Source organism: Leptodactylus fuscus, chromosome 2 (assembly GCF_031893055.1).
Source record: "Leptodactylus fuscus isolate aLepFus1 chromosome 2, aLepFus1.hap2, whole genome shotgun sequence".
NCBI lineage: Eukaryota > Metazoa > Chordata > Amphibia > Anura > Leptodactylidae > Leptodactylus > Leptodactylus fuscus.
In genome coordinates, this window is record NC_134266.1 from 15004765 (window position 1) to 15025085 (window position 20321).

Genomic DNA, 20321 nt, shown 5'->3' on the forward strand with positions numbered 1-20321 from the left:
AAAACTGTTCTGAAAACTCTGCTTATTTTCGAGTATATACGGTATGTAAAATACTTCTTTAAAACGTAGAAGCGTGGTTCTGGTGACATATGATGAAACTCGCCTTTCATATGACACAAAGATCACTTTTTTTGTTTAATGTTGTCATATGAAAGATGAGATTCTGAGCATTCATAGGCTCCAAAATTCTCACCTGATGATTGGAGATGAGCGAGTGCTATTCGAAACAGCAGTTTCGAATAGCACGCACCCATAAGAATGAATGGAGCCGGCCGACACGCAGATGGGGCCGTTGTCCTGCCGCTGAACCCCCTGTGTGCCGGCTGCGTCCATTCATTCCTATGGGTGCCGTTTCGAATAGCACTCGCTCATCTCTACTGATGATATCTTTGGAAATTATTGCAGGTAGTCCTGCAGTCAGGATTGAGAGCAGCTGCGTATAAATATGTTAATCCTGACACAGTTTTCAGCTGGGGATATCTCTGGAAAGAGCAGGTAGAACTGCAATCTTGGTGTCCTATAGGGATGAAATTCTCATCGCTCATATCTGTAGGTAATACCATGAAGATGTGGGGTACATGCAGCGACCACATAGGAACCAGGCGAACTCCATTTTACGTCAAGACAACAGATCACTTGTCTAGATTACCGTATATACTCGAGTATAAGCCGAATTTTTCAGCCCAGTTTTTGTGCTGAAAAGGCCCCCCTCGGCTTATACTCGAGTAAGCAAAAAAAAAAAAAAAAAAAATTGGGGGGGGGGGGGGGGGAGGTCTATGACCAGCAGCAATATCAATGTATAGAATCTCCCATAAAATAGTGGAAAAAAAAAACTTTGAAAAAAAAATAAATTAAAAGTTCTAAATCCCTCATTTCCCTAGAATAGACACAAAAGTAGAAAATTACTGCGAAACACAAACTCATTAGGTATCCCTGTGTCTAAGAGTGCTCAGTCTACTGAATATAGGGGTTAATAGGAGCACTGCAGATACCTTATATTCAGCCAGTGGTGGGGTGGGGGGAGGGGTTAGTCCTCAAGCTCAGGGAAGGGGCAGACAAACAACCAAAATACCCCCCTCCCCTTTCCCAGAACCTACTGCACCCAAAAACTCAGATCATTTTAATTTTTTACATTTTCCAGTAGCTGCTGCATTTCCCCCCCCTCGGCTTATACTCGAGTCAATAAGTTTTCCCAGTTTTTTGTGGTAAAATTAGGGGGGTCGGCTTATATTCGGGTCGGCTTATACTCAAGTATATACGGTATGATTAATCTGCGTCTTAGTGTCTGTTATTGGTGGTTTCTCTTTTTATGCGTTTCTGAATTTTATTTATTTTTTTCTCCCCCCTCTACATATTAAATCAGGTCATTGTTTTCACTGGAAAGCCTTACCCTCAGGAGGGACAACTGAAGGGCAGAGTGGATTTTGTGTCTCCTACCCCTGAGGATGGCGACGCTTCTATAGTGATCTCTAATTTGAAGGAAATTGATTCTGGGACTTACCAGTGCAAGGTGAAGAAACTTCCAGGGACACAGAACAAGAAAGTGACGCTCAATGTCTATGGTAGGTGATTTCTGTCTCTGCACCCCGCGCTCCTATAGATAGGGCCTGCGATTCTGCCGTGCCATGCACTTTCTCATGATCGATGGTGGTCCCAGTGATCGGACCCCACAAATCATGACGTTATCCACTATCCTATAGATGGGTGATAGCTTCACATCTTATACAACCCCAGGTATTGCCTCATTGTGAGTGGTGACTTGGTGGTGAAATTCAATGTAAAAAACCTGTAATATATCTTAACCACTTCCATGTCCGGATAGTGGCTGCCTTGCTCTGCAAGAATGTATTGGTACATGCAAACCGTTTTCAGCAGCTGTATGAGATCGTGCAGCTGCTGAAACAGGGTGCCGACTGTAACTACAGCTGGAGCTGTCATAGAGAAGGCAGGGAAGGTTTATTACAGTCCCTGTCTTCCCGATCGCTGTGTACACAGCACTAAGTGAGTGCTGTATACACCGCTATGGGCGCCGCCATGATGTGGCCGCCCTCTGACCACCGGGATCAGAATCTGCAAGAGCTGCTGAGTCCTACAGGATCCAGATCGGCTCTATAGAACGGCAGCAGAAACTGGAAAGGGAGAGCTGTCAATCTAGTGTTGACGGGCAGATCTCAGTCAGTTCTTGGAAATTTGGGCAATGGGTTTAGTCCTGGTACAACCCGATAGCCGCTGCTTGTAGTTGCAGGTGTTCAGTTCATCCACTCATACTGCAGGAAAGAACTAGAAGGATCTCGTGCTGAGTACATATCCCCTGTCTGGTTACCTGCCTGTGTCTAGTTTACACACAGAGGTCTTAAAGCGTAACTAAACTTTCAGACAACATGTCCGAAAGTTTAGCTACAATTGGAGTAGCCCAGCGTTTAAACCTCCACTGAAATACCCCTTAGATTACGTTTAATGACTTCGCTTGACCTTGCAAAACTGCTTGCAGTGCTAGGTAGGAGCCCTGGAGAGCCATTTTATACATAGTTTGGTGATCTATTTTGTAGCAGCCTGACTATAAAAAAACCTGTAGGTTGCACGGCTGTTCTGAAGTCATTCCTCTCTGCTTGGAGTTACTTCGTATCCCTACCCCTCTGTATCTTTAACAGAAGTAATGGAGCAGCCAATACAGAGAGCACATCATGGGGAAGGGTTGCCTTTGGATCACATCGTAGTTGTGGGCAGCATGGTGGCTCGGTGTTAGCAGGGTTGCCTTGCAGTGCTGGGGTCCTGGGTTAGAATTCATAGAAGAACAACATCTACATGAGGTTTGTATGTTCTCCATATCTTTGTGCGTGTTTCCTCTGGGTACTCTGGTTTCTTTCCACACTCCAAAGGAATACAGATGGGTAAATCAATTCATGTAAAACAATTGACCCTTGCTGGAGTTGGGGCAGAGCTCCTGTACAGCAGCCCCTAACTCCTCTACTACCGGCACTTTGAGTCCTTTGATGAGAAAAGCACACTACAAATGTTTGTCATTAAAAGTTGTTCATGGTACTTGGAGGGTGTAGGACAGCCCCCGGGGCACTTGGAGGGTGTAGGATAGCCCCCGGGGCACTTGGAGGGTGTAGGATAGCCCCCGGGGCACTTCAGGGTGTGTTTTGTTTTTCATGGTCCTGCTGCTTTTAATACATATGAATGACTCTCCAGGGCACTGACCTCGCCATGCCACAGCTGCCTGTTCAGGGTTTTTTTGTTTTTTTTTAACTTTCACAGTGAAACCTGCAAAGACGCGATGCTACGTTGAAGGAAGGCAGGAGATAGGGCAAGATCTGAACATGAAGTGTGCGGCCAATGAAGGGTCCATGCCCCTCAGCTACTCATGGCTGAAAGTCAGTGGGCAGGAAAAGCTCCCGGCGACTGCGACAGCGGGTAAGTCCTGTACGGCCATAATCAGAAACTGTCTTTTTGACTGTTTCCCTGCCCCATTGCGTTTTTTTTATTTTTTTTATACTCCATCTTAAAGACGTCTATACAGAACGATGATCTTGACTCTTTTCATCACTGCTTCAAATAGATGCAACCGGAGGGACACTTTCTGTCAAAAACGCGTCTCAGGAGTACAGCGGGACCTACAAATGCCTGTCCAAAAACAGAGTTGGCACAGACGAATGCCTCGTCATCCTCAATGTTGTGCCTCGTAAGTATTAACCCTTTATATTCTCCTTGGTTATTGGGATTTGTGCGTTCTCATTGGGTCATGTGCAGATCAAATGTGTTACGTTATAGCAGCTGTGCCTGAGCTATTAAGTGGATTTGGATGGCGGCCACCGTATAGCGACTTGTAATGCGTCCATGTGCTGCACATCACCCTCCTCCCCCCCCTTCTGTTGCCTCGAAGGATGTTTACTATGGCGTGTGCGATTACATGGAGGCGAGACAAGACGATAAGTCCTACATCTGATGTCCTATTTGCTTTGTTCCTCCAGCTTCAAACACAGCAGGAATTATCGCTGGAGCCATCATCGGGACCTTGTTGTTCATTCTTGTATTGGGGATTTTGATCTTTTTCTGCTGCAGAAAACAGAAGGAGAAAAAATATGAGAAAGAAATACAGCACGAGATCAGGTAGAAGTGTTGTGATGGTCCTGAGCCTCTCTGCGGAGCCGTCCTCTGCAGGGGGCGATGGCCGCCACATTCAGTATTTGTGCATATATTATATGACAGATTGTAATGACTTCAGATTGGGCCGCCAGCAGAGTGGAGGTCGGGTGGAAGCTGGAACTGAAATATGGGGACCGTACATAGGCTGAGTTAACCTGACCCTTCTGCAGTGTGATATCTTAACACAGAAGGCAACAAAAACCAATTAAAAAATGAGAATATTCATTGGAAAAAAATGTTGTTGTTTATTTGGGATAAGATATCCCATCGCAGCATTTGAACCAATTCGGTTCGGGTTAACTCTGCTACATCCGTGTATGAAGGAGTGAATGTTCTGCTCTGTCTCTGGTCCATGTGCTGGATGTGTAGGCCCAAGTAGCCCCGGGCGATGGTCTTGTTAGAAAATACTGACTGTGTAAGAACAGGTAATAACTTTTCTCTTCCTCCTTTTTACAGAGAAGACGTGGCGCCCCCTAAGAGTCGCACTTCCACCGCGCGTAGCTACATAGGAAGCAACATTGGAAGCAACCACTCCTCATTAGGTTCTTTGTCCCCATCGAATATGGATGGCTACTCCAAGGCTCGATACAACCAAGTGCTCAGCGAAGAGACGGATAGGCCACCAAGCCAAGTACCAAACTACGTACCGCCCAAGGTAGCTGGTCCAAATCTTAGTAGAATGGGAGCCATTCCTGTCATGATTCCAGCACAAAGCAAGGATGGCTCGATAGTTTAAGTGGTCTCTTGTGGTTATCACTGCGTCCTTCAGACTTTCTTTCTTTTTTGGTCATGTTCCTCCCCCTACATTCCATAAGGACACCTCACGCTGGGTGGAGAGAGACCAATCCACTCTTGCTGTGCAGTCACACGGCCGGTTCTGCACGTTATTACTCTGTTACAGACATATCACATCGCGTTCGCTTCTTTTTTGCAGTTAAAGGGATTCTACCATGAAAACAAGATTTTTTTTTTTTTTTTGTAGTTACCAAGTCGGAATAGCCTTAAGAAAGGCTATTCGTCTCCTACCTTGATCAGTCGCCTCCGGCCTGCCGTTCGGTAGAATTACCGGTTTTTACAGGTATGCAAATGAGTTCTCTTGCAGCATTGGGGGCGGGCCGAAGCGCTCAAACAGCAGTGGGGGCGTCCCCAATGCTGCCAGAGAAATCTCTCCAGCGACACCTCCATCTTCAGCTGCAACCACCTCTTCTGTCTTCGTCAAACTCCGACGCCTGCGCAGTCGGCTCTGCCAGCGAGACACAAGCAGAGCCGAGTGCGCATGGCAGCTGGCGGCCATTTTTGGGAGGCCACTCTTGTGCGCGTGGAGTTTGACCCAGACGGGAGACTAAGACAGAAGAGGCGGTTGCAGCTGAAGATGGAACCGTCGCTGGAGAGAGTTCTCTGGCAGCATTGGGGACGCCCCCACTGCTGTCTGAGCGCTGGGGCCCGCCCCCAATGCTGCAAGAGAACTCATTTGCATACCAGTAAAAACCAGTAACTCTACCGAACGGCGGGCTGGAGGCGACTGATCAAGGTAGGACACGAATAGCCTTTCTTAAGGCTATTCCGACGTGGTAACTACAAAAAAATCTTGTTTTAAGGGTAGAATCCCTTTAAGAAATTCACTGAAACAATTTAAGGTCTAGGGGGTGGGGGTTGGGGCACACACACCTTGACAGAAGTGAAATGCGAACCAGTATGTCCCAGATTTCCGATTTTTCTCTGATGGGAGGTACCAGTTGAGTATTAGCATTTTCATGTATAGTTGTCTCATATTTTTTTGTCTTTTGATGAATTGTAGTGTACAAAGATGATCTTGTTTTTTTAGGAAGGCCTTTGTCCATAGCATGGCGTGGATCAGACTTTGTAAGTGCAGGAATGATGCTTGTTGCGTTCTTATTTATTTTTTGCTTCCGCGGACAGTAAGGTTGTTATTTTCGTGGTGTCCTAAGACGTCCTGAGATGAAGCTTCAGCTTCTGGCTCATCCAGAAGTACTTGAAGACAGTAGCTAGTTGGACTTACCATTTTTGGCTACTTGGGTCATTTGTCGTTGCTCGTTCAACCGGGTATTGGCTGGGCATGTGTATTCCTTATATACCGTTTCACCGTCATCCCAACAAGTTACCTGAAATATTTTTGCCCTCGGAGTTGAGACTGAGACCACCCATCGTGCCGAACCTGGGTCATGGCAGCTGAGGAGTTCATGGGGCTGGTTTTTATAGGCGTCCCCACATTTTAGATCCATTTTAACCAACCCCACCAATGTTGTCGGCACCATCCAGCCATTGTGTTTTGGGTTGTTCCCTGCCGGTGGTGAACGAAGGCTCAGGCTGTTGGAATCCAACGTCAGATCCTTTTCTTTGGGAAGATGCGCCATTGCTAGAGATGTATGATAGGGGTCTCGCTTCCTTCTCCCTGTCGCCCTTGGCCATTCTAAAAGTTAAAAAAAAAATGTCGGCAGAAGAAGTTTTTGGTTAACCGCTATGTAAGGTGTTCGGCCATCTTTAAGGATGGAGAACCTATAGTCCTTATAATACATACCATAGCATCTACCCCTCCTCAGGTATGGTCTCCGAGACCATTGGCCGAGTCCAGGCAGCTTTGCACGATTGACCATCGTCGTTCTCTTCTTGTCATGAAGACTTGTCCTACGACCGTCTGGCCAAAAGATGTCTGCGTTTTTCCAGCTGGCAGTGAAGACGACTTAGTCTCTTTCCATATCTGTAAATAACGTCCTCGGTCGGGTTGTCCTAAAACCACCGCAGATCTTTTTTTTTTTTTTGGAAATGCCGCTGCATGTGTTGGGTTAGGCGTACGTTCAGGTCTTTGATGCCAGTTCTCCGTCTGCTGTAGTCGCGATCTCCTTAAGATATGGTGCCTTTATAAAACTGACCCTTATGCAGGAATGTAACTCTGTGACCACTCTCGTGCCTACATTTTGTCTTTCTTAAGGTGCTTTAGATGTCGAGGCACAGTCTTCAAGATGGGAGCTCCACTTTCTACAATGATTGTCTCTATGTAAGCCCTTGTCGCCTCTCTGATATTCCTCGGGATGACAATGGGTTTCCTGCTCTTTTTGGCACAGTTCATCACTCGTGTAAAATCCTTTACAAAAAGCATTGGCGGCCATTTATGGATCTTAGGTTATCTACCAGTCAAAGAATAAGTGACTCCCCCTCAAACTATTATCTGTTTGCATTCGAGTTAGAGGAGCTTTATTGCCTCTGACTGACCCTGGGTGTCGGCCATTTAGGAAGTCAGGGTCAGTGGTTTGGCTCACCAGCTACACAGCCGGGTCGTTGCATAGCCGCACCCCCCCCATGTAACACGCAGACCATCCGTTCTTTGCTGGTACCCGTATTAGGAGCAGCGCAGATACCACCACCTCCTAGCTTCTATTTCCAGAGCAGTAACCCAATGAGGGGCAATGTCTGCTTGGCTCCGAAATGAGCAAATTGCTCTTTTGTTTCTGAAATAGGTAAGGGTTAATCAGGTAGGGTATGAGTTTAGGCGTACATTATGTTTGGTATCTGTAATGGCGCCGCTATATGTAAGCGAAGGATCGGCTTCACACTATAGTCATAAAAATCCCAGTGATGGACTGTGCCAAACTTTCTGTAAAGTGTAATTGGGGGAAATGTGTGTTGTCCAATTCTTCTTTTTTCAATCCTAACTATTTTATATTCTGTTACAAATATTTCCCAGATTGTAAATTTGTCAGAAACCAATGTGAAATGAAAGCGAAGCCTGTGTGATCCTTCTCCAATTACCCAAGTACTGGTGTAAATTGTCTGCTTAAGGGGAGTCTTTCACCAGACCCAGCATATCACCCCAGTCCTGCAAATAGATAGGTTACTGTCACCAGAACCAGCATATCGCCCCAGCCCTGCAGATAGATAGGTTACTGTCACCAGATCCAGCATATCACCCCAGCCCTGCAGATAGATAGGTTAGTGTCACCAGACCCAGCATATCACCCCAGCCCTGCAGATAGATAGGTTACTGTCACCAGAACCAGCATATCACCCCAGCCCTGCAGATAGATAGGTTACTGTCACCAGAACCAGCATATCACCCCAGCCCTGCAGATAGATAGGTTACTGTCACCAGACCCAGCATATCACCCCAGCCCTGCAGATAGATAGGTTACTGACACCAGTACCAGCATATCACCCCAGCCCTGCAGATAGATAGGTTACTGTCACCAGATCCAGCATATCACCCCAGCCCTGCAGATAGATTGGTTACTGTCACCAGAACCAGCATATCACCTCAGCCCTGCAGATAGATAGGTTACTGTCACCAGATCCAGCATATCACCCCAGCCCTGCAGATAGATAGGTTACTGTCACCAGAACCAGCATATCACCTCAGCCCTGCAGATAGGTTACTGTCACCAGATCCAGCATATCACCTCAGCCCTGCAGATAGATAGGTTACTGTCACCAGATCCAGCATATCACCCCAGCCCTGCAGATAGATAGGTTAATGTCACCAGAACCAGCATATCACCCCAGCCCTGCAGATAGATAGGTTAATGTCACCAGAACCAGCATATCACCCCAGCCCTGCAGATAGATAGGTTACTGTCACCAGACCCAGCATATCACCCCAGCCCTGCAGATAGAGTAGGGTCTCAGGACCCAGCATATGAACCGAACCCCACAGAAATGTTAAGGTCACCTGAATAAAAGTGTTTTCCAAAAAAAGCGAGTATCTCCAAAAGGCAATTATCTCAGCAATGGAATCTCTGATTCATAAAGGGAACACCATTTGATTCAGGTGACCCTAACCTATCTCCCTCCCTGTGTGTCTGGGTTGATATTCTGTGGCCCGGTGACAGACTCCCTTTAATGTAGAGATGGTCAGGAAGCAGCGCATAGTAAGCAATAGAGATCATTAACTCTTTAATGAAGGCCCGGTCACCACATTGCGGTTGGCTCACAGTTTTTACGTATCATTTTTATCAGAAAACTCTATTTTCTTTGGCCTCTATTCTCAGTGGAAATTGTGACCCAGTTCAGTGTGTGGACCTCCCCTTAAAGTGAACGTTCACCTTTTGGATACCACTTTTTAAAAAAACAAAAAAAAACAAAAAAAAAAAACTTAAATGGATCCAAAACCCGCCAAGCTTTTCTAATGTAGAGTTCCAAATCAAATGCCTATAAACAGTTTTAGGAGCACTCCAGAATTTTTTTTTATCCTCTGGAGGTATAAGGATATCTCTCTAGCATTGTTCTAGTGTGGATTTTGCTTCATCCCCACTCAGGTACATCCATATATTATGAACCCTTATGTGTGTACTCTCTCCTATGCGATTTGAGGTAATGCAAAGTAAAGGATCACATGATAGGAGTGCAGGGATATAATAGGAAAGTCCATACAATGATAAGCTGCAGAATTATAAAACTTCCCTGACTCATTTAGTGTGTGGTCCATTTGTGAGTGCTGTGTGCAGAATCTCCAGTGTATTTTGTTGAGATGCGGCATCACACTACTCTTCCCTGCCTCCTGCTTGTAAGAGATGATAGGGAGAAACCTATAAGAGACAGGGGAGACCGGATAAACCTGAGACCCTGCCTTTTGAGACAGGGGATGGCATCCTTAGATCAGTGAACTATTACTTGCCTCCTTTATCTAGGACTAGGAGAAACAAGTGTGGTGTGATGAAACTCCGCCCCCTGTCCCTGCAAAGCCAGAGACATGATGGGAAATGTAGGCTGCAGTGTAGGAATCCTGTCAGAGGGGGCGCATGAATCAGGACCCAACATCAAATAAAACAAGTGTAAACATGGCATAAAATCGAAACCTCTACACTATCCATGCTGAACTATGCAAGTCAAAATAATTGCTGGAGCGCCCCTTTAAAGGGGTCCTATCTTTCAGACGACATTTTTCTAAGTACCACGTCGGAGTAGCCTTAAGAAAGGCTATTCGTCTCCTACCTTTCATCTTCGTGCTGCCGTTCGCCTACAATCCCGGTTCTTGTCGGTATGTAAATTAGCTCTCTTGCAGCAATGGGGGTGGGCCCCAGCGCTCAGCCAGCACTGGGGGCGGCCCCAATGCTGCAAGAAAACTCTCCAGCGGTGTCTTCTTACAGATGACAGAAGAGGACGCTGCTGAAGAGGCGGTGGCACTGTAGAGAGTGCTCTCTCAGCATTGGGCCGCCCCCAGTGCTGTCTGAGCATGGGGGCCTGCCCCCAGTGCTGCGAGAGAGCGCATTAGCATACTGACAAGAACCGGGATTGTAGGCGAACGGCGGCGCGGAGAAGACAGCGAAAGGTAGGAGAAGAATAGCCTTTCTTAAGGCTATTCCGACGTGGTTCTTAGAAAAAATGTCTTCTGAGTGATAGGATCCCTTTAAGTAATAACTCTGCCTTTGGCCACCACAAGACGTGCTTACTATTAGCTTCAATGTATAAATCGTATACTATAAGCTCTTAAGCTCCCCCTAGTGGTGACCAAGACTTATTTATTCTAGGTTTTTGCAGATTTGGAGCTAGGTATTAGAAAGCCAAAGCTGCTCCTGCTATAAGAGGTGGATCTAGAAATTGTAGAGCACAGCGGGTAAAACCTGAAAAAACCCAAAAATATAATAAAAGATGGAGGTTCACTTTAAGGGCCGATCCCCGTGGCAGCTCCGCTCAGTTTCTCTAGGACAATAATCTTGTTTTTCCGATTCCTTCAGAAGATCTGGCCGAGCACGACGATTACGTCTCCTTTTTATATATAGCTTTCCTAATGAATTTCGGTGACACGTTGGTGTTGCTTTTTATTTCCTTTTTTTATGTACACGAAGGGCTTTCAAACTTGTAAAAAATTTTCATAGTTTTGTGAAATTTATTGTACTTTTTAAAATAAAAATAACTGGTGAAATCCGGATGTGTCTGTCAGCATTGTGTCTGTGATTTCTCGCTTTCCGGGGGTTGTCAACGCTAACCGGGTCTTCGCTTCTCGCTTTTCTTTCACCACTTTATAAATCCTGGGTCTTTCGGAGTCCTGTCGGGGTCAGTGTGGTCGGCACCGTTATTTTTAGGTAGTTGAGCTGTAATGCTGCGGCCGTGACCTCCGAGGCGAGCCTGTGTTTGCGCGCCCCAGAGAATAAAACCATTTAACCTCAATGTGATCTTCAGTTTCCGTCTCGTACAGTCCGCTCGATTCTCCTAAGACAGCGCGAGCCTGATTCCGAAGGTGAAAATGAGTAGCGGAGAGTTGGTTGACCTTCATGGTTTTACAGCTCAATTGAAAATTTTTGCAACTTACCGTATTTTTCGGACTATAAGACGCACTTTTTTTTCCTCCCAATATGGGAGGAAAATGTGTGTGCGTCTTATAGTCCGAATGCAGCGTGCGCAGCGTCTGTGTCCCGTCTGTGTGAATCAAAAGGAGAGCAGCATGGTGCCTGCCTGGTCTGCCCCTCCTTCCCTGTCTGTGTCGTGTGTTTGCAGGAGCGAGATATGAGAGGCAGGGAAGTAAGGGCGGGCCAGACAGGTGAAGGAAGTGTGGTTTCAAGCTTGCCGAGAAAACCACGCCTCCTTCTCCCGACTGGCCCGCCCCTCCTTCACTGCCTCTCAGATCTGGCTCTGGCAATGAAGCCACACAGACAGGGAAGGAGGGGCGGGCCAAACGGGAGGAGGAGGCGTGGTTTTCTTGGCAAGCTTGAAACCACGCCTCCTTCACCCGTCTGGCCCGCCCCTACTTCCCTGCCTGTGTGGCTTCATTGCCGGAGCAAGATGTGAGAGGCAGTGAAGGAGGGACGAGCCAGACAGGTGAAAGAGGCGTGTTTTCAAGTTTGCTTAGAAAACCACACCTCCTTCACCCGTCTGGCCCGCCCCTTTTTCTCTTCTTGCATAGCTTCACTGCAGGGTGTCTCTTTCCATCCATGGATGAGATTAGATAGAATAGACAGACAGACAGACAGACAGACAGATAGATAGGAGATAGATGGATGGATAGATAGATAGATAGATAGACAGACAGACAGACAGATAGATATGTTCAAATCACCCCCATATCCCTAGAATACATATAAAACAAAAACATTACTGTGAAACACATACACATTTGGTATCCCTGTGTGCGAAAGCCCCCGGTTCTATTTACATTGGTGAAATATTATATTATTAGGTTATTAAATATTTCACCAATTTTTTTTCCTTAATTTTTTTTTTTTTCCCTATTTTCCTCCTCTAAAACCTTAGTGCGTCTTATGGTCCGGTGCGTCTTATAGTCCGAAAAATACGGTACTTGTTTTTTAAATTTGCTTGTTTTTTAGGTCGTTCCTTTTGTTAGGATTTATGACCGTTTGAAAACTTGTTCCATCTTCCTCTGCCGTCTGCCGTTATCCCCCATCACATTGGCGTTTGGATTTTGACATTCATAACAATGACCTTTTATTTGAACACAGCCGCCACCTTAGATTAGTCTTCACCTGTGTTCCCCACAGAGGAATTTGCCACGGATTTTGGGGTGGATTTGGTCGTCCCCCCCCCCCCCCCCCCCCCCGGATCTGGAGCATATTCCTCCCGGAATCTACCTCCTATTGTTTTCAATGGAAGGCAGAGATCACAGCAGGATGTGGAAAAAAGAAGCGCTCTGGTCAGTCTTGCTGCGGGGTTCGTGGCTCCAGACTCCCTCCTGATTAGGCCCTAATCCGGGGTGGGATGCCGCAACGCAACTCAGACGCGGGTAGCCCTTGGCGAAAATGCCGGCGGAAAATGAAGTGGAATTTCTCTTCATTTTCAATTGTGTGAACATACCCTTTAACCTTAAAGGGGTATGTTCATAATAGTACGGCAAAAGCTGACTGTTTAATTATGGTGGCTGTTTTATACAGCACACACCATGCCCATAATTGGTGCCTGCACCGATCGCGAGTGTTAACCCCTCTGGCACCTTGGTCAAAGCTGACCGGTGTTTTCGTGAAGCCAAGAACATCCACTCCGCCTTCCCTGTGCCCAGAACATCCACTCCGCCTTCACTGTGCAGTTGCTGGAGCTCTGGCGCATGCGCACTGGAGCTGAGCTGTACTCCTCTGGCTTCAGTGAAGTAGTGCGCTCGCACGAGCAGTACAGCAGCTGGGGGGGGGGGGGGGGGCTTTAGTACAGGGAGATTTGGGACACAAGGACCAGAAAGAACTGGTTTAGTTTTCCCAATCGCCCCCTCAGGTTCCTTTTATAATCCCTCAAACACTGTCGGCAGAGGAACCCGCGGCACATGATGATTATCAGGTTGTGGTACCAAATATCTCCTGCAGGGCGAGACCACGGGAGCCTTCTGAAAGTCCCCGGCGTGCCATAGTACTATTACAATGGAGGCCTAACACACATGTACCTGAAAAGTATTATAGAATACAATACAGAAATATTGCAGCAATTTTAACCAAATTTTTTTTTTTAATAAAAAAAAAAAACACTTTCAAATCACAATCCCAGAAAATACATATTAAAATAAACACCTAAGATTGGACTATAAAAATCTAAACTGATTTATCCGATATGATGACTGATGTAAGTTGTAGTGTTCTTCTCTACACTGCAGTTCTGGATGTTGGCCACTAGGGGCACCGAGGAGCAATTTTCAGGTCACTGGTCTAGATGGCGCCCTCTAGAGGCGAGGAGGATACGAGGAAGTGTTAGGGGAATACCAAGAAATATAGTTGTTTTGTTGTATCACTGAAACTGCAGATAAGGGAGTGAAGAGAAGCCAGAGACTTGTACATAACCGGGACCCCGGGACCAAATAAAGTGGTAGGGGGATGTGTACCAATGGGAACAGGTGACTGACTCCTATAGGGATGAGGCCTAACAGGTTTATAGGAACCCGTCTTGGTGTGTTATGACATTCATGGTATGTGCACCCCTTTATTTCACGGGGGGGGGGGGGGGGTGTACAGATTTGGGGACTGGAAAGTGCTCAGAGTTTGCCTTCTATATACCTGTTGCTTCTTCTGACATCATTTGCATCCTCGCCGAAATCCCTGCACCTGCACAGTACGTCTGTGAGGCCAATGTCCTCAATAGGAAGGGTTCTACCCAGAAATACAGCCTCGAGAACAAGGGTAGGGTAGCTGAGGGTGGCCCCTCATAAAGGGGGGAACATTGGGGACAGGGGTAACAGACAGACCCAGTGCAGGGCTGGTACTAGCTCGGGACTGGAGCCTGCACCATTGGTGGCCGTGGGAACTAGTAAAATATAGGTGACATGTTGTTTCAATGGGTTATCTACATACAAGGAGTTGGTACCATGATTGGCACCCCAAAACGTGTCCCCCGATTCATCAAATGCAATCCACCAGGTCTGGCTTCTTTGTCTTCCCATTAGATCCAAATATTTAAAGGGATTGTCCAGGATGACGACATGGATTGCTGTGGCCTCTGCAGTACCTGCCAAACACAGCGCCATACGTCATGTAATGGCTGTGCTTGGTATTGCAGCTCATCGTCATGCTTTGCCCTGAGACCGATGGCCATGTCCCTGTCCTAAGAGGAGGAACTGGAGCTCCACATCGTAGTCCTGGACAACCCCTTTAATAGAAAGTGTATATATTTAGTAGAACAAATCCGGAACCTGGTGAACCGGTCTGTTGTTTTTCCACGACGTGGGCTGTGGCTTTACGAGATCAGGAAGTTCCTTCACTTTATAGGGCTTGTGAACTTCAGCTGTGACTTAGAGATCATGAAGTTGGTCCAGTCATCCCATGTGTCATCTCCTGTGACGTGACGCCTCAACCAGGCCGGGGATCCGCTGTGACCGCTCCTTTATTCAGCGATTACTACCCGCTCAAGAATGATGTAACACGGCAGGGTTCAGTGGACAGACTTCAGTCACGACATGGCAGTATGTTTGCCCGAGACGGATTTGTAAGGACCTGTACGGACTGGACTGTCTGGAGGGATGTGACCCTATAATGTGCATACCCATTGGGGCGCACACATCACAGTCTGACCCTACAGCGGGGGCTACTCAACTGTTTTTTAAGTAAAGCTCCGCTGACCTGTCTATCACGTTAAGGTCCGAGCTCATATGTGTTCTGTATTTATTTACATGTGATAAAACATGTTTCTAATGTGTAGATACTGATATGTTACACTAGTCTCCATACAGTAATGGGGCTCTTCTGTGTGTAACATACAATGATGAAGCGTCTTCATATAATACCCCCCTTAGTGTCCTCCACATGCTATAGTGTTCTATTGGTGTCCACCATACGGTGTAACGTTCCTTTGTTGACACACACACCCACACCCACACCCACACCCACACCCACACCCACACACACACACACACACACACACACACACACACACACACACACACACACCCACACACCCAATTTATTGCTGTCACAAAGTATATTATTCAGTCAGGAGATAGGACTAAAGGGCCAGCCGGCAGGTCAGTCTGATACATTAGGGTATTGGCAGTCACTGAAAGCAGTGTAGTCATTATACAAGGCAATGAGGAAGGGGTCCGGGCAGCCGATGGCCCTGGTGCAGGTTAGGGCAGGGGTCCGGACAGTTGGTGGCTCTGGTACAGGTTAGGGCAGGGGTCCGGACAGTTGGTGGCTCTGGTACAGGTTAGGGCAGGGGTCCGGGCAGCTGATGGCCCTGGTACAGGTTAGGGCAGGGGTCCGGGCAGCCGATGGCCCTGGTGCAGGTTAGGGCAGGGGTCCGGACAGCCGATGGCCCTGGTACAGGTTAGGGCAGGGGTCCGGACAGTTGGTGGCTCTGGTACAGGTTAGGGCAGGGGTCCGGACAGTTGGTGGCTCTGGTACAGGTTAGGGCAGGGGTTCGGACAGCCGCTGGCCCTGGTGCAGGTTAGGGCAGGGGTCCGGACAGTTGGTGGCTCTGGTACAGGTTAGGGCAGGGGTCCGGACAGTTGGTGGCTCTGGTGCAGGTTAGGGCAGGGGTCCGGACAGCCGCTGGCTCTGGTACAGGTTAGGGCAGGGGTCCGGACAGCCGCTGGCTCTGGTACAGGTTAGGGCAGGGGTCCGGACAGCCGCTGGCCCTGGTGCAGGTTAGGGCAGGGGTCCGGACAGTTGGTGGCTCTGGTACAGGTTAGGGCAGGGGTCCGGACAGTTGGTGGCTCTGGTACAGGTTAGGGCAGGGGTCCGGACAGTTGGTGGCTCTGGTACAGGTTAGGGCAGGGGTCCGGACAGTTGGTGGCTCTGGTACAGGTTAGGGCAGGGGTCCGGACAGCCGCTGGCTCTGGTACAGGTTAGGGCAGGGGTCCGGACAGCCGCTGGCTCTGGTACAGGTTAGGGCAGGGGTCCGGACAGTTGGTGGCTCTGGTACAGGTTAGGGCAGGGGTCCGGGCAGCCGATGGCCCTGGTACAGATTAGGGCAGGGGTCCGGACAGCCGCTGGCTCTGGTGCAGGTTAGGGCAGGGGTCCGGACAGTTGGTGGCTCTGGTACAGATTAGGGCAGGGGTCCGGACAGCCGCTGGCTCTGGTGCAGGTTAGGGCAGGGGTCCGGACAGTTGGTGGCTCTGGTACAGATTAGGGCAGGGGTCCGGACAGCCGCTGGCTCTGGTACAGGTTAGGGCAGGGGTCCGGACAGTTGGTGGCTCTGGTACAGGTTAGGGCAGGGGTCCGGACAGTTGGTGGCCCTGGTACAGGTTAGGGAAGGGGTCTGGACAGCCGGTGGCCCTGGTACAGATTAGGGCAGGGGTCCGGGCAGCTGATGGCCCTGGTTCAGGCTTGGTCCGGGGTCCACCAGTCGCGTACACCTTAAGTATCGGGTACCTTGGGCCTCTGAATTGCTGAGCTTGTGTTTTCCATAGGACAACATCACATTGGGCTCCATTTCTATAAATCTTCACTTCTCGCGCTCCCACGTTAACATTTCATTCCTTAGTCGGACAGTTTAGTCGCCGTAGTTTGCGCGGTTGTTCCGGTCTATAACTGAGTAAACAGCTGATAGGTTATCTTCATAGATTAGTTCTATCAGTTTTCCGGCTTTGTTTAACCAGTGACTGGTAAGCCGTGACCTGAGGCGACATCCGGCTGTGCTGTATATACAGTATAATGGCATCATGTGCTGGGATCTATACGTCTGGACGCAGTGCTAATCTGACCATATGGATTAAACAAAATCGATATAGGGCGACCTATAAATCCGCTACGTGACAAGTCTGTCTAATCGGAGATCTCGAGTGATTGGGGATTGGGTCCGGGGTCTGGGGTCTTAATAACGTTCAATTCAAGACTGTGTCCTTTGGATTTGAAAATGTCACTGCCACCTAGTGGAACAAATGAGGTATTACCATTACTGAATATTATATCAGTGCAGGCCGTCTCTGCACCTCGGCCATTATTGGGAGGGGGGTCCTGCTAGGTAGAGCCTCACTTATTCGTAAATGATCGAATCTGAGACGTCACTTGAGGCTTCTGGGCCCCGGTGTAGAATTCATAATGGATTCTATTGAGAATACTGGTCTATTTTATAGGACAGAGGGGCCTGGTCACAACTGCTGCCTCTACAGCTTTGCCCCTGGATGGAATACATATCTATACAGTGAAACCCATCCAAAAGATGGCTTCCTTACCCAGGGGCACAGAATTGGGGGCAGAAGGTCTGCAGCCTATCACAGTAGTAGCGAAGATTTTACCTCATCCTACGTAAACTTATCCTAAATTGGGAAACTTCTGACCATCTTTTGGAACCAGAAACGTCCTGTAGTGATCAGATTTACTTCTATGAGGTGTCTTTTATTTTACGTGTCTTATAACGCCAGAGATCATCACTCGAAATCGCAGGCCCCGAGCCAGAGGCTGCACTACTGTGAGATTCTGATGATATTTGGATCCTTCGCACTGTTGCAATAGAAACCCTGTGTGTAAACCTAAAGATTCCAATATCTACCTCTAAAGTCGGCCATGATTCTACCGATTGATCGATGGCTCAATGGTTTGTATGAACAATCCCACCGTCGACATCACCAATGGAAATGCCCAACGAGGGGGCAGTTCAGAGTCTCCGCTAAATGACAAATGAGGCCGAATTTGGGCGACTGATCCCACCATGTCCCAAAATGGAAGGAAGATAACAAAGAAATTAGGATGGTAAAAAAAAAAAAAATTCTATATTTCGGTCAGCGGAACCAGATTGTCGCCACTGTGGCCTCATTCTTACAACGATGAGGAGTGCGGGGCCGGCACGCATTTTATCCGCCGTTATTCACGTACGCTTCTGAACACAAAATACTGTAAATTTAATTTAGAAAATTTGGATGTGAAAATTTTAAGTGGGGGAGGGGCTTAAAGGGGTTCTCTAGGATAAATAGTGTTCAGTAATGAGGCCCGGAAGGTGAATTTTAAAAAAAAAACAAAAAAAAAAACTACTACCTACTCACCTGACCCTGGTGTCTCCCAAGGTGATCCTACTGACCCCGGTGCTTCTTCCAGCAGAAGTCTCCTCCTCACGTGACCGCTAAGGCCAATCAGCAGCCTAAGGAAGGGAACCGGGACCCTTGTCCTTTCTTTAGGTCACCAAGGCCGCAGATTGGCCTCTCAGTCATGTGAATTGTATATCCTGGACAAGCAGTATATAATGTAAAGCGCTCCGGCGCTATATACGTAATGTCATATTGATTTGTTGCGCATGTTGAGTCGGCCGTTATCTTGGGCTCAGAATGGTGTAAGAACCCAAGAGCAGCGGGTAATAGGTAAGGTCAGTTTTCATGTTTCCATCATTCACGCTCACACTCATCTACTCTATCTATGTAAAGTCTATACTACATGCCGCCATCTAACGTCATCCATTTTGTCTCCTTCATTCAAGTATCATGGCTTAACCGTGGTGTAAATCGGACCTCCTCCCCTCCAGCAGGAGCAGCGAGCGGGACATCAAATTCCTTGTACTGATGCACTTTTATGTACCTTATGGTTTACTCCACCCACAGACTTGTTTACGTGCCCGCCCCCGAGGAGCTCAAGACCGGGCAGCTCAGACTATTCTAAATATAAATGAAGGATAATGACTGTAACTTGGAGACCTATAATATCCACCGACCCTTCACCGCAATATATATCAGTGATCCTTTCCACGTGTCGTCTCAATCCCCAGGAAGCCGAGATCTGAGGTGCTGTTTGATTGGTTCTTTTTGCTGTCTATGGAGCTGACCTGGAGGACACAATTTGGTCGCTTGTAATTCCCTCGCAGACATGTTGGATTGCAGACTCGAGGCCATATTTTAGCACCTGTATCCAGGCGGCAAGGCCCAGCTCAACTGCTGGTATTGATAATTCGGGTCCTTAAAGGGGTGATCCAGTTCATAGTATTGATGGCTTCTAAGGCCCCGTTCACGCGGGGTTAGGGACCGCGTATTTTGGTCCTAAGTTTGACGCGTCAGAATACGACTTTCGTGGCTTCCTGCCCCGCAGTAGGCCCAAATGAACGGGCCTAGTCCGGAGGGTGCTGTTCCAAGACTGAATCAGCCGCAGAATCCACCTGAAGAAAGAGCCGCTCGCTTCTTTTTTCCGGAAAAAAAGGACGCTAGCGGTCCACATAGACCTCTATTGTGAGGGGGCGAATTTTGAGGTGGACTCAAAATCCGCCCTGTGTGAACGAGCCTTAAGCATAGGCCTTCCATACTAAAAACTGGATGGCACCTTTAAATGTGAACCCCCTCCCCTGTGTCATCCATGAGGTCTGGGTCATGTGGGTATATACAGGTGGCAATATTATATGAGACTGAATTTGTCCTTAGGGTCAGGGTATCTTTGTCTTTGCGTTTCTTGATTATTTTATCAAATGCAATATCAGGAACACAAAACTTAGCACCCCAACATTTCATACAGAGGCGTCCTTCCTTCCCTTGCACTCCTTTTGGCTCAGTATAGCTCAGAATTTATGGGCCAAGATGAGCTTTATTTAAAAAAAAAAAAAAAAAAATTGCGATCCTCACAATCAATTCTCAATCAAGAAAAATGCTCCTTTTCCCATTTATCATACTGCTTTTTTCCCCCTCAGTCTGTATTAACCCTATAAGGACGCAGGGTAGTTTGCATGTTAATGTCGGGCGACTTTTTTCAGATCTTCCTTATCCCCCTTCCAAAATTCATAACTTTTTTTTTGTCGACGTAACTTATTCTTTGCATGATGGGCGGGACTTTAGCTTGCTGCCATTTTTGAGTACATCTCATTTTTTTTAAATTGACTTTTATTTCTGG

General features: G+C 47.6%; 1 protein-coding gene across 2 annotated transcripts in view; it reads left to right on the top strand.

The window, feature by feature from the left end:
* Nucleotides 1-20321, top strand: part of CXADR (CXADR cell adhesion molecule) — a 36245-nt gene extending 15924 nt beyond the window's left edge. The window contains exons 3-8 of one of the 2 annotated variants that reach the window (XM_075263492.1): nt 1364-1562; nt 3262-3417; nt 3563-3685; nt 3975-4113; nt 4606-4804; nt 18931-20321. In XM_075263492.1, the coding sequence (XP_075119593.1) occupies nt 1364-1562; nt 3262-3417; nt 3563-3685; nt 3975-4113; nt 4606-4804; nt 18931-18954 (840 nt within the window). In that variant the 3' untranslated portion in view covers nt 18955-20321. Of the gene's footprint in view, nt 1-1363; nt 1563-3261; nt 3418-3562; nt 3686-3974; nt 4114-4605; nt 5082-18930 lie in introns of those variants that run through there. The other variant, XM_075263491.1, reaches the window with a different exon arrangement.